General features: G+C 38.7%; 1 protein-coding gene across 4 annotated transcripts in view; it reads right to left on the bottom strand.

The window, feature by feature from the left end:
* Nucleotides 1-15440, bottom strand: part of cdh10b (cadherin 10, type 2b (T2-cadherin)) — a 68725-nt gene that overhangs the window by 13770 nt on the left and 39515 nt on the right. For 3 of the 4 annotated variants that reach the window (XM_072667198.1, XM_072667200.1, XM_072667199.1), the window contains 3 exons: nt 7112-7406; nt 3049-3168; nt 576-743 (listed from right to left, as the gene is read on the bottom strand). The exons of the other annotated variant lie outside the window; for it this stretch is intronic. In XM_072667198.1, coding sequence (XP_072523299.1) covers nt 576-743; nt 3049-3168; nt 7112-7406 — 583 coding nt within the window. The remainder of the gene's footprint in view (nt 1-575; nt 744-3048; nt 3169-7111; nt 7407-15440) is intronic. 4 annotated transcript variants of the gene reach the window in all.

Here is a 15440-nt window from a genome sequence, read left to right as displayed (position 1 = left end):
ACCCACGTCTCCGGGGAAAGGCAAAGCTGCTTCTGTGGTTATTGTTTAATAGAATCTCAGCTCCAATGAACCACTAGAGTTTTTCATATATTTTCTTCTGTGTTTTTTTTTTTCTCCCTATTTCTCAAGCTTGTGTGTGTTTCTGATGTTGCTTCATGTATTGGATTTGAAAGTGTAGTGAAAAGAGGGATTATCAAACTAAAAGAAGCCCAACTGTGCTCTCTCTCTCCCTCTGTCTCGCACAGTCACATATATCCGTACATTTCTTCCTTCGTTTTAAGTTACCCCCTCTTTGTTCATAATGTGTCTTCTGGGTTAGCATGGAAATGTGCCCTGAGTACTGTTTGTACAGTTTGGGATACATCCGTGTCCATACATTTTAGCCACTGACACCCAGGGTTGTTTACATAAAGGTCAGTAGTAAAAAGATCACTAGGATTACAAAGATCACCTCGTGGATAATTGAGTAACACCACTCAATGCAGCTTTGTGAGGTTTCATTGAAATGGAAATGCGTTTGATTTTCCTTCACCATTCCACCATTCCATGTCCAGCATGTAAATGGGAGCACTTACTATGAGGGAAGCGTGGAGGGCTGTTATTGACATCCAGCAGCGTGATATTGACTGTGGCGGTCCCCGAGAGACCCCCCATCTGTCCTGCCATGTCCTTAGCCTGGATCACCACCTGGTAGTGCTCCCTGTTCTCGCGAATCATATTGGGCAGGGCTGTCCTTATCACACCTGAGATTGAACAAATACTTATAGGTTTCGGATTATGTGCCAGATGCAATATTAGCACAATGACCTTCATGCAAGGACTTTTACATTGTTGCCTGGATAGTGTGCCAGAAAGGGTTCTTCCCTAAATAACCTTTCAGCGGTTGATTCTTTAAAGAACTGTTATTGTAAATGAGACTTTGTGAAACTTTTATTGTCATTTATATTTTTAAGAACCTTCACACACTCTTGAAAATTAAGGTGTTTTGAAGGCCGCCATGCCATAGAATAACCCTTTTTAGTTCCATAAAGAAGAACCTTAAAAATTGATGAAGAGCCTTTACATTGAATTCTTTAAACCTAGAAAAGTCCTTTTACACACACATCTCTTTTATGAAAAAATTATTCTTCATGGAACGGAAAATGGTTCTTCTATTGCATCACTCAGAGAACCCTTTGTATAAGCTTTAGTTTTAAGTGTGCATGGACTATAAAAGCTCCATAGCAGTTGAAACATTCTTTTAGATCCACACGACCAAGCCAGAAGTGAATGCTGCCCTAAACCCTAGCTACAGTGCATCGATTTTAGTCTGGCATAATGATTTCACATTGATTTAGACAAAAAGCTTAAATGTTCAGACAGAAACCTGATTTAATAAAGCAGGTCATCAGTAAGATACTTTAGCTTCATCAGGGGCACTGACATCACTCAAGTAACTGGACTGTCAGAGTTGTTGAGCTGAATTTTGCTCACTTGGCTTAACGTCCTTCAGGTTCCCAACCAGTACCAATAAATTCTTTTTAATATCTGCATGTCCAGGCAGAGTTAAGTGCAAGTGTGGAATACAGTATGCAGTATATTTAGGGAATGAAGCTAAGGATCAGATATTCAAACATGGACTGAGGACCTTGACCTTGTACACTCAAAGTGTAACACTCAGCTTTTCGAGCATCTAAAGGCCAGTCAGCCTGGACTTCTGATACACTTGAGTTGGCCTGTAGCTGGAGCTTACTGCTTTCAATACAGTGCCCCAGAAAGACTCTAATTGTTCACTTAGGCAGAAAGTGCTCTGAGCACACTGACTACCTGACAGGGGATGAAGTGAAATGCTGTGCAAGGGAAGCTTCCAAATGTGTCAGTGTACAGAGGAATGGAGAGCTGCAAATAGTGTACGGGAGTATGGATTAAACGAACAAAACAAGAAGAATGTGTATATACACCTACTGAGCACTTTTATCTGGAACATCTGTACACCTACTCATTCATGCAATTATCTAATCAGTTAATCATGTGGCAGCAGTGCAGTCATGCAGATACAAGCCAGCAGCTTCAGGTAATGTTCACATCAACCAGTAGAAGGGGGGGAATGCGATCTCAGATTTTAAGCGTGGCATGATTATTGGTTCTAGACCAGAAAATAGATTTGACCATTTCTAAAACTGATGATTATCTGCAATCTTTAGCACAACAGTCTTTAAAGTTAGCTCAGAACGATGTCATAAAAGCATACAGTGAGCGGCAGTTCTGCAAATGGAAACACTTTGTTGATGAGAGAGGTCAACAAAGAATGGCCAGACTGCGTACTGTAGCTCAGATAACCACTTTCTATAATTGCGGTAAGCAGAAAAGCATCTCAGAATGCACAACATGTTTAGCCTTGAAGCAGATGGGTTACAACAGCAGAAGACCATGTTGTGTTCCACTTCCGTCAGCCAAGAACAGAAAGCTGAGGCTGCAGTGGGCACAGGCTCATCACAACCGGGCAGTTGAAGACTGGAAAACCATAGTCTCAACTAATGAATCTCAATTTCTTACAGATGGTTGGGTCAAAATTATGTAATCTCACCTTCCTCGTGTCAGCAGTCCAGGCTGGTGGAGATGTTTGGCACACTGTTAATGCCAAATAATCATCACTGCTTATTTACGTATTGTTACTGATCATGTGTATCTCATGGCCACAGCTATTTTCAGCATTAAAACGCACCATGTCACAAAAGCAAAAGTAGTCTATATATGAGAGTTCACTGTTCTTCATTGTCCTTCCAGCTCACCTGATCTGAATCTAACAGAACACCTTTGGTATGTGGTATAATGGGAGAGTCACAGCATGAACTTGCTCCTGGAAAACTTGCAGGAATTGCATGATGCAAGCATGTCAACATAACCCAGAACCCCAAAGGAATGTTTCCAACATCTTGTGGAATCCGCGCCATGAAGAAGATTAAGGTTGCAAAGGGAAGCCCTGCCCGGTATAAGTATTGTGTTCCTAATAAAATGACTGAAAAGTGTACACTATCAGTCACTTTATTATGTTCTTTTGTACATTACCTGTTTCGGGTTCCACAGAGAAGTAGGGCTGTCCTTGTAGTATGCTGTACACAAGCTTAGCACTGTTTCCATAAGACTCGTCATCAGCGTCTGTAGCTGTTACCCTCATCACAAATGCACCTAACAGAGAGATGAAGTAAAGAAAGAGAAAAAAGGGTCATGAAAACTTCTCTCTGTCATACAGAGCAAAAGACCTGAGAGCAAGAGACAGAATTAGGAAGAAACAACAAGAAGGGTTAAAGTAATTGAAGCACAGTTCATTTAATTGCACATGATGATGTATGCTTTGCTGTGATGCATTGTTTCAAGTGGACATTTTCAGATTAAAAAAACAATGTCTATGTTCGTAACTGTAGATATTAACCCTGAGATGACACTGAACATATAACTGGTGTAATACACACCATCTCAACATCCTCAACAAGCTGTTATAGACAGGCTTCTGACAAAATGATACAACTGGCTATTAACTGGATTAGGTTTTGGTTAAAGTTTGAGTCAGGATTAGGAGCAGAGTATGTTTTTACCCATAGAATTTGGGGTGAGCATAATGGTAGGTTTAGGATTAGGGCCAGTGTTTTTAATGCAAGAATTCCAATGTTTGAAAGAAACTTTTTACTTGGAGTACACTGGCTCTCTATAGCTTATTGACATCAGGTCTTCCTCCCCAGAAACTCCCTGGTGGGTGATGGATGAGAACAAAGTGAGGAAATACCCAGAACTATTCCACTAGTCACAGATTTTTAAAGACAATCACAAACCATTTTGAACGTGAGCTTTTAAAAGTCAGTTTGAACTTGATCAGGAGCTCACATGTAGAGTGTTTATAGGCGCTCTCACTTCTGTGCTTCGCTGTGCGGCGCGTCCGGTGTACAACAACCTTTAAGATTATGTTTTGGTATTAGGATTAGGGCCAGGATTAGGGTTTTGGTTTTGAATTAAGGTTGGAGTTAGAATTAGGTTTAAGGTTAAGATTAGGGCCAGGGTACTTAATGTAAGTAATGTACTTGCAGCAGCACATCATTAAGAAATTGACTTCAGTGTATTCAGGTGCTTAACTATTTCAATGATAGCAACCTATAGCAAGCATCTGAATATGCAACGTAACATAACATGCATTTATGTTACTAGTAGTCGGTTAAGAGTTTATTAATGACAAAAATTACAATATTTTAGTGCTTTTCTGTCTTTAGTCTTTTTGGACTATTTCTTTTGTCCATTCATCCTGAAATGAAAAAAAAAAGAAGAAAATAACAAACAAGTGTGAGGATGTGATATGACAGTGACACAATATAACAACAACAGTAATTAAAGCCCAAACCCACCACATCCTCAACCTCGCTGGTGAAAACATATCTTCACAGTGTTAATCCAGCATATGTGCACACCCTTTGAGTTGTAATTAAAACATGTAAATGTGTGTGAACCCCCCAGTGTGAGCAGTGATGAAGGCGAGCCGTTGCTAGATCACTCGCTCTTTTATCCCGGTTCAGCTTATCTCGTGGTGTTTCTTATCTAAATCATAATCTCATAATTACTTCAACATTGCTGTGAGATGGACATTTCCTTGATAGTCACATTCTTCCCCATATTCTTTCTGCAGCTACTGGGTCACCCATCCTTTTTACGCTCTGCTGATACTCTTTACTGCTAGAGATCATCGAACTCGAATAACAGGGTCTGATCTGCTCAAAGAAACATTATAATTAGCCTAATTAAACCAAAAGTAGGCTATTTCCGATTATTGTAGCATGACATTTTTAGACTTTCATTTTCTATTCAACAATTGCTTTAGACGACTGCTGTATCTAGACATTACAATTAGAGGGAAAATTCCATCATTATTAATAGGAATGCAATAACGGCCAGAAAGGGAGGAGGGAGGTGGGGTACAATGAAAAGATTTGATATCTTGTGAAGGCATTTCTGAAGACCCTGATGTGAAGACCAACTCCACTCATTTCCATTTGGCTATTAAAATGGTATTTGTCGCAGTCACGCCTTGCTTGTATCCGCTCAAGTGTATCTCTGTTTTCTCTCTCCATTTCTGTATGGCTAATAACTTTGCTCCTACTCGGGGAATGGACTTTAAAGGTGACCTAGCCCTCTCGCGTCTCGCCTCTGAAGGTGGGCCTTGCGCACATGCTGTCTGTGCCACCTATCCACACTGTCCTTGGCATCCCGGAGACCTCCGTTGAGTGGCGTTCACTTTCTGACCGGCTTTGAGAATACTAATGAACGCAGAAACATCTGTCGCAGTCTGATGGCGCTGGGCTAACATGGAGCGAGCCGAGGCTCACTCTTCACGGATGGCCAGGCCTGATTAACAGAGAGCACGTTCACGACACATGGCCGGTTTGTTCAGCTTAAACGCGAGTGCCACCCGTGACCCCCTCGACTCGACACATGCTGTGTGTTTGAATCCTCTCAACACGGAGCGGGACGGGAAGGAGGGAGGGAAAGAAACGAGGTGGCAAATGAATGCAGTGTCCCATTTAGAGTCAGAGTGCTGTGGATGATGTAACTCTGAACCCCGCAGAGAAATACACGAATGAAAGGGAGAGCAGGGGCTTGAGGGTGAGAGAGACAGAGACATGGAGGGTTTCAAGTGCCACAGCCTTAGGGAGCCAGAGAGAGGTCCATTAAGACGGCTGCTTTTACCTCAGCCTACTCTCTGTGTGTGTGTATATATATATATGTATGTATGTATGTATGTGTGACTTCCTGTCATGCAAATAAACCTCAATAAACCTCAACCTCAACTAAAAGTCAGATTTTTGAAAGGATGGGGTAGAGCACTCTTAAAGGTAGCTGCTATGAAACAGCTATGGTGCTCATTGCCTCACACTCAAGAAGATCAGTTAAGTAGCATGACTGCAAGCGGCTCAACTATATGAAACAATTACACACTATTCCATTTTTTAATGGATTTTAATTCATGTTAACAAGATTTTATTTATCATACCATTCTGCAATGCACAGAGTTTGTGCAAGAGCCGATTAAGTCCTTGGTTTAAAGCTCTGACTGAGTTTCGGGAGTTGAAAATAGAAAACACATGACTTGCCACATGCTTGCATGACTCTCTCATTTAACTTTGATTAATTTTTCTTGGCTGTTGATTCATTTGCTGGTCATGATCATTAAGATGAACAGTGATTATGTTATTATAGCCCAAAATCTCTGATCAAAACAGCCCGCCATGCTTTATCTCATCTGCAAATGAGTTCTGATTCATTTGAGATAAAGCTGCAGGTTAATTTGGAGCTTAATAACGAGGAATGGGTTTCCGAGCTTTGTTGTATTCATCTGCTTTGATTAAGTTTGTTTGTCTTGATAGGTGTAAAATTTATTGATGATAACAAGATTAATTAAAACAGGGTGAAGTTAAATTTCTGTTCCTTAAAGCAAATGGTCTGGAATTTAGTTTTTGTCATAGTTTTAATGGCAGCAATTAGGTGGCTTGAAAATGTGTATATTGTCGCTGTTATGCAAAAAAAAAACAACAAAAAAAAAAACAATGTGATATTATCATATTATCATATTTTGTCAAGTGAAAAACAGCAAAAATGGATATACAAGGCCTTTATGTGATGGCAATGATATATGTTTGTACCTACAAACTGCAGCATTCTCAGCTTTATAGCAATATTTTGCTCTGAATATGCTAGTGGTGAGGACATTACCTGTTCCTCCAGGGGCACACATGCTGTTGTACTGTGAAGAAAGTAATCTTTTATGAGGTCAAAAGTCTATTCCCAACTGGATTATGAGGATGTTTTATTTACAGGACTCTTCTTAGTAGACACATTTCTTTTACATGGTATGAGGTCTGTTCATAGAGGCACATTTCCTCAAGAGTGAAATCCAATAACCGGATAGCTGATGTGTAAATTCAATGGGGCTGTTGATGCATTTTTTCTTGTTGAATAAGATGTACTTCAGTTTAAGTGCATCACAGAAAACACAGTGCTGCACCCATTTACAAACAGTCAGAACCCATCAGCTGCTATCAGTCACAGAAAATTACAATAGATAAATATCTGACCATGAGGGCAAACTCACCGACACTGGACATCTCGGGCACACTGGCCACATACGTGTCCTTACTGAACTTTGGCTCGTTGTCGTTGATGTCATGGATTTTGATGACGAAATCAGAGGCCCTCTCCAGGACCTGTCCAGAGGTTTTGTTGATTGCTTTAGCACTCAGCGTGTAGGAAGCCTTCTCCTCTCTGTCCAGTCTTCTGGTGGCGTGGATGTCGCCAGACTTCTCATCAATCTCAAAAACTGTTCCGGCTCCATCTCCTGTGAGAACATACTTCACAGAGCCGTCCTCTGTGTCCATATCAGAATGAAGCTGAAAAAAAGAAAGCCCAAAAATGGTTGTTTTAAATTACTGAGTGTGTGCCCATATATGCAGTTTCAATTTGCTCTGTAAAATGAATGAAATCCAGCTCCTAGCCATGCAGTCTGCCTTTACAAACAATAGTGAAAAAGTTTTCACTATTTCTTTCCTCATTGATCGTCCACCATCAGCTGTGAGTGGTGTTATTGGAAAGTGGAAGTGTTTAGGAAACCACAGCAACTCAAAAACTTACAAAGTGATAAGAGACTTATTTTCTCTATAGTATGAATTCTACTTATTAAGTTTTTTACTCCAGAGTAGGAAGTGTACTGGTGAATTACAAGAATTCTACTGAAGTTGTTTAGTCTAGATTATTTATTCTACATAAATGTTCTCTAGTGTAGGGATTCTACTGATTATTTACTGTTTTACTGAAGCTCTTTCTCTCTTCAAGTAGAAATTCGGGTGATGTAATTTACTACTTGCTACTACTATTTACTAGAATTCCTAATAAGTAGAGTACTAATTCTACTAGTTATTTACTCTAGAATAGGACTTAGTGTAAAGATTTCCTTTGTATATGAAGGTATTTACTTTAGAGTAGAAATTCTATTAAAAGTATATTCTTTGGAGTAGGGTAATTTCCCATTTATACATTTCTGTAGAAAGTACTATAGATTTATTTTCAAAGTGGAAATATTTGTTTTAATTATTCTTTATTATTTAATTATAATAAAAAATCTTTTTTTTTTTTTTTTTTTTTTTTACTTTTTTATACATTACTTTCATTACTAAATGGTAAATGAATGCTGAATAGCTTTGTACAGTTAGTTATTAATTCTGTTCATTTTAAGTGTGTTGTTTAATTTTCTCCCATGAGAGCCTGCTTATGAGCTCAGAAACATTTGACCTGACCACAAATAACCACCTCTCCCAAAGAAAACTTTCTTTTTTGCACCTGTCTCTTAGCAACAAGAGTAGTTGTGTACTTGCTTCCTCTCAAACTGATTGCAATGCTTCTTATCCTGATTGAAGACGCTACCTGAAGAGGCCGTCTTCGGAACTGCACACGTCCCGTTGGACAGAAATAACGGATTGGTCCCGAGATCGTTATACAACAGTTATTCATTTTGCCATGAATATTTTACTAAAATCATTATAAAGCAACAAAATTAGTCATTGGACTATAAGAGGCACCAAAAGGAACATTGCTTTTATTATGTTAGTGGTTTGGGAAACATTGGAGACCACAATTTTATGATTAGAGTAATTACAGCTGAATGCAAGCTATAATTGGCTGTATTTTTCTTTTTTCTTTTTTTTTGTTCTCCACTCGGTTATCAAGATTCAGATAATTTGAGTGGCTCATACTTCATTTTAGAGACTGCGTCATCGCACACTATCAGCGTTTCCTATCATCAAATTACATTAGGTGTCCATTATACATAGACAATTGTGTAATCTACACAGTAGTGCATTACTCAAGTCTTTCATCTGCATTTTTCTTTTTTCGTAGGTGGCTGGTGATGCATATTGTCAGCAAGCTAGACCACGGGTTAGGGGCATACAGAACCTTTGTATAATGTACCATCCTTCTGCAGTGATGTGCCTATACATTAATATTGTTTATTTTGACTTCTACTTACTAGAGGTTGGAATTTCATACTCTGAATATGGTGCTACTTTCTGACTCTGACTTTGTGATTCTGCATCAGAAATGTGAATACTTGGTACTGGAGTCTTATTTACATATTTGAATTGTTTTTTAAATGATGATCCACTCCTTGCTTGTATTTATTGTCTGCATTGTTTGCATATTCACCATGAGGAAATAGAGCTGTTGCTTCATAAGATGTTTTATACTGCACCACAACAGCAGGTGAAGATGGAGCCAGGTTTGTAGAGGTTATGCCTGACTCACATTTATTTTAGTGTGTTTTTAAGTACAGGCAGAGTCATTTTCGGTATTTTGGTTCAAGTCGAAACCACCTGTGTGTTTCTTTATGGACTAGAAACATTCTCTCGTGTGTCAGCACGGGCAGAGCCATTCTGCTTGTGCTTAGACTGACATGATACATGACATGACCTAAGTCTAGTAATAACTTAGAATAACATAGTCTTTTCTAGAGTAACTGTGAGTAGTAACACAAATAAACACCCTCTATCACGCATGCACTATACGATATTACGATACTGTATTTCCAGTAGGCTTGGTGTGATCTCTCAAGGGCAGGACTTTTAATTAACCTCCTCTGACCTGTCGAGTAAACCCAAAGATAAATCGTCTTTTGACAAGAATGACTCAAACGTCTAAACAAACAATAACACAAATTGCCAAGCAAAGAGAGAAAACGGGGTTGGCTCCACTGTCTAAGGTTTCAGTGCACAGGCAGTAATGTATGCAAACATTAGCATGGAGCTCATTAGCATGTGGTTAATAAAATGTTTGCGCGCTCTATCTCACGGGTCCATGTTCTCTAGAGTGACAGGGAGAGAGAGGGCCACAGCGTGCATGCCAGCCAAAGCAGATATAAATAACTTCAGATAAGATCTAATTATTTTTCCACATATTTACAGATGACAACTTGAGACTCATACCAACAACTGTAATGTGGGACGAACCAGTTTTTGAGACTTCAAATGACACCCGGAGCTGCATTAAGTGGTTTCTTTGCAGATTATGTCTTTCCAGGTTCATTGCGAAGTATGTGTATGTTTGTTTGCCATTGTATCTTTTGGAGCTTCTGATAAGAACACATTGTGTTCCTGGAGATCCCCTAAAATTGTTTGGTCAGCGCACATCCCACCATATTCACTGTTTTTGTTTTTTTTACAAAGCAGATCAGCAGCAGAAAATGATATGTTTTTCATACAGATAACTGAGCCTGAACATCTTCTGTAACGTATAGCTTATACCATTATTTTGATCATTATTTTGGTGCCCAAAATGACAAAGTGCAGGAGGGTTTCTGTTTTGGATACATTTTGAGAGCAAATAGTATATTACACTAAAAATCCTAAAAAAGAGAATCAGAGAGGGGCCGCTGATGCTGTTTTTGATCAGGAAGAGACGCTATAATAATGTAGATCCCATTTTCATCGCCGCCATGTATAAAATCCCCTGACAGAACCATAATTAGACTTTCTGTGTCCTTTATTATGGAAAAAATCCTCCAATTCATCCTGGCTCTCTCAGATGTGAGCTTTAAATCCATAAGAAGACATCCAAGACAAAGACACACAATGAAAGAAGATGACTTCATAAAGCCAACGCACACACAAACGTCCCTAAGCTAATTGGTATTTGACAGACAACAGACTACACTGGCTTATGGGATCTATATAAAATAATTGTGTTAATCGCTGGGGTAAACATACACTCAAACAGCAAGAGCTTGCATTGGTAGGTCATTAATATGAGGTGTATTGTGTTCACATATACATATCCTGAGGGATCTGAAGTAGGAAAGATCATCATCATCATCATCATCATTGCACATAGTGCTTGTTGTGTAATCAGGAATTGAACGAGTCTACTTAAGCAGTTGTTACCTTTGTCTGTTCTAGGTGTAATTTGTTTAACCTGTTACATACAGTGGACAGTGGCATGCAAAGTTTGGGTACCCCTGAAATAGATATCAATTCACTTATCTATTCACAAGCAATTTTTTTTTACATTTTAAAGAAAGATTAGCTTTGATTACAGTTTTGGAGTTAACAAGAAAAGCAAGCAATCTTTTCAAGATTTAAGCTCTCAAAAAAAGGTTTACCATGGACTCAGATCTTTATTAGCTTGTAGGGGCTATGGCTGGTCTGTTGTTAGGAAAGGCCAATTGATGCAAAGTTCTAAGATTTGAAGATGACTCCTTAAATCGGTTCAAATCGAAGTCTTAACAATCAACAGCTGTGGACCCCTTCTAGCAGCTACCTAGCATTCTGAACATTTAAATAAAGGATGCCTTCTTTCAGAAAGGCTAAAAGAAAAAGAAAAAAATCATGTAGCTGCTCATGATGTTATTAATGCTATAATGTTAGGATGTTAATAGTTATCAGGAAAAGAGTTCAATTTAAGGCCTAAAAGACTTAAGAGACCTAAGAGAACTGCTTATAGAATTGCTAGAAAGGCAAACCCAAACCCCTGTTTGACTGCAAATCTTAAGGTAGATTTAGTAAACTCTGGAGTGGTGGTGCACGTCTCTACTGTGTCAGAACAAGTATGTTTGGGGGGAAAAGAAAATCTTGAAAAGAACACATTTCCATCTGTTAAGCAAAAAAGAAGATCGATCATGCTTTGGGCTTGTGTTGCAGGCAGTGATGGGAGGAACATTTCACTGGGAGAGGGAAGAATGGATTCAGTTAAATCACAGTCACTCTACCTAAAATCATTGACACTCTGTGGATGCAAGATGGCCCTAGAATTACACAGCATTAGAAGCCTTTTACAAAGAAGAAAATCCACTAAACAAGAATCCTAAACTGTGGAAACCTGGGCGCCCAAACTTTTGAGCCCTCTTTTTTTTTTAATTTTACCTTTGCAAAACACTTTATATATGAAGATATTACACATGACCAAGACACATGATTAAGATTCAGTTACTGTTACCATTATTGAGTCTGCATGCTATATTCACTTTATAGTTCTGGTTACTATACATACTATATACTAGCACTGATTAGTACAAGCCCATGTGCATCTGCTGACCTATGTAATGGAATATTTTAGTAGTAAGTAGTCTTTAAGTAATTTAGTATTTAAGTAGTCTTTTTTTTTTTTGTTCCTGATCAAATTTTGGAAATGATGCTGTGGTACAGTATTATTGTTGTTTGTCATTCAGAATGATTGGGTAAATGTTACTGGTTGTGTTTTTTAGACTACTGGTTGTTCTTTAGATACTGAATATATACACTGTATATATACACTTTTAATAAACTCAAATAATATCATATGTTGAATATGTAGAGACAAATTGGTTTGACTGCGCTTCTAAATGAAGCTGTAGACACTTCCTCTAATGTTCTTCATCATACGATATGCTCATGATATTCCTCTAATGCTCATCATCATTTGCTAAAAGCAAAACAATCCTTTATACCTAGAATATCGTCTGCAGGCCTTGTACAGGGTGAATGCCTTCTACAATTGCATAAACAACAGCGGCCATTTAATTGAATTCTCCCTGAACTACTGTTGGTCATTTATCTTTTTTTATGGACTAATGCACTAAAATGGCTCTCGGGTATACTCAGTCCCATGCACGTCAACCTCAACATGTACCATTACTGCAGTTACAGGCGCATTAGTAACAGGCCTAATTGATTGTAATCCCCTTTGTATTTTTCATTTCCGATGCCTCTGAATCACAATACTCCAGATGTTTCTTTTCCACAATGTAGCTAATGTTTTCCATTCGGTTGCTCTCTGCGGCCTCAGTGGAGCACACAGGGTGTCCTAATTACTGCCCCCCCCCACCCCCACCACGCCAAAAAAAGGCTCCTCGAAGGCTTTAGGGACAAATTAAAAGACATTCTACAATAAAATATCCCTTGGCCATGTGGTGGCCATTTACAGTGACTCATGAAAAATATCATCGTTGTGTTTTGGCCATTTGGATTCCCGTTCTACCCCAGCCGCAGTCCCTGTGCTCATTTCAGAGGCACTACAGGGAGAGCACAGCATGGCAAGGAATACTGATAGCGAACTCATTTGCTCAGTGAACACTTTTTGGCACAACATAGCGCCCTTCTTGGCCCGACACTGCACTCTCTGTGGCATTGGCAAACGTGAACAGATACCCTTTGTTCTATAGCAGGAATAATTATTTGACAAAGGCAGAACGAGTGCTGCAAGTGCTAAAAAACTCAACTGTGTGCCTCAAGATAAAGTGTGGTGTAATATATAGAGTACCCCCTGCATTTTGGACTGGATGGGAGCTGCATTTTTTGAAGTATCTGCTTAATTATAATGAGATGCGAGTTGGATTCAGAGAGATGGCAGCCAGGGTTTATGTCGTCCTCAGCTTTTCAGTTGCTTTTGCTAATTCGCGTAGCACAAAATTAGCCTTTGACTGCAGAGCAGCTTGTGGAATTAAATCCCTTGCACACACACAGAGGGATTGTCAGCAGAGCAAGAGAGAAATCATTGACAATTCTTGTCAGGTCGGTGGTGAACACTTGCTTAGTGCTGCACAGAGGAGATAGGAAAGTAAGTGATGAGCTCAAACGGATACAGAATAATTAATGGTGTTTTTTTCTCTCATCATGTGTGTCTTAGGTGCTAATAAACAGTAAGTCACAGTCACACCAGGTATTTCTTTATTTTTCTTTCTTTCTTTCTTTCTTTCTATCTTTAATATTCATTATGAGTGGCAACATTACAGAGAATATGAACAAAGAGTAGTTTGTGATTTTTATATGTGTGTAAACTTATCCAAAGCCATCTCCAAAGCTCAGAATTTATAGTTGCCATATAGGTGCCAACACCTAGTTTAACTAATCAGTCCTACAATAAAGTGTATCAGGTGAGCTGCTGGTGAAACTGAACAGAGCCATACAGTGTTGGGAGTTCACAGAGAAGACAGCAACCAAATCTGTGTTCTTCTTACTGTAGTCTTTTAATCATAACCATATATATGACACATTCTTCTTACTTCTACTGTATATATGCTTACTGATATGTAGTTTTATGTTTTCTAGTATTGTTGCTTCTAAAATCACTAAAATAAATGCATTAAATGAAGCTTTAGACACTGCAAGTAATCTAATGCTTGTCAGCATACAAGCTAAAAGCAAAGCAATCCATACCTAGAATATCATCTGCAGGCCTTGTTCAGGGTGAATGTCCTCTACAATTACATAAACAACTGCGGCCATTTAAATGAATTCTCCCTGAACTACTGTTGGTGTTTGTCTTATCTTTTTTTTTAGGTTTAAGCCAATTGTCCAGTACTTAAAGTTCTATTATATAGTAAATACTGTGTGTTTGTATATTAGGTATATACATATAATGGAAAGTTGTTTTTTTTAATACAACAAACATTTTCAATGCTATCTTTCCTATTAGCATTAAACATTATAAATGTGCAATATTGTCTAATAATGCAACCCATGAGCTAATATGTTAGCCACAAGCTTTTTTCCTATACTATATACTATGCTCATTATGTTAGTAACTTTCAATTACTTTCCATTAATATACAAACTGATCATTTTCAGCTGACTGATAATTGGTCTGGATTGTGAGCTTTCTTGTTTAATTTACTTTACTCCATGGTACATACTCTACTTAATTTGGTTCATATTGTATTGTTCAATTCTGCTGATATGCAAGTTATATATTAACAGTATGTTATAATATTGAATGCGGTGTGTTCTCTTGGGGCAGTGGTGGTCAGTGGTTGGAGCACTGGGCTATTGATGACAGGGTTGTGGATTTGTTTAGTTGTGGGTTTGAGACCTGGGTTTACCAAGATGCCACTGCTGGGTCCTTGAGGCCCTTAACTTCGGGCATGTGTGCTCGTTGTACACTGTGTCTTTGATTGTATTATATAAATGCTGTCAGAATAAAAAAAAAACTATGAATTCGTAGATGTGTTTCAAAGTTAGTTGGAGCCATATTGTTACATTTACCCCAGAAAATGTTCTGCTTTGGATTTGTTCCAGTTGCAACAATACTTTTCATTCGCTCTTTCGCCTTCCAGGTATTTGCTTAGTAGTTTACACTATTCACAGGTTCAGCCATCCAGCTCATTCAGGCCTTTTTGGAAGAGCTATATACTCTCTCCTATTTCACACAGTGTAGTTCCCAGTGCAGAACTTCTTGTTCAAAAGCGTAGAAAAGCCCCTGAACATCCAAAATTACCTTCACTCTACCTCTTCTCATCTCTTCTCCTGTCCAAGGACACTGATTGGGTAGTTAGGACAAACACTAAAGAATTCAGATGGCTTTCACACCCCACAAGATTGTCTGACGATGTGTCTGCAAAAATGTCAGCAAGATTGCTTTCAGTACACACACTCTGTGTGTTTTGACTGACAGTATATGTCTTT

The sequence above is a fragment of the Salminus brasiliensis genome, chromosome 22 (genome assembly GCF_030463535.1).
Source record: "Salminus brasiliensis chromosome 22, fSalBra1.hap2, whole genome shotgun sequence".
NCBI classification, from domain to species: Eukaryota; Metazoa; Chordata; class Actinopteri; order Characiformes; family Bryconidae; genus Salminus; species Salminus brasiliensis.
This window is presented reverse-complemented; position numbering and strand designations above follow the sequence as displayed.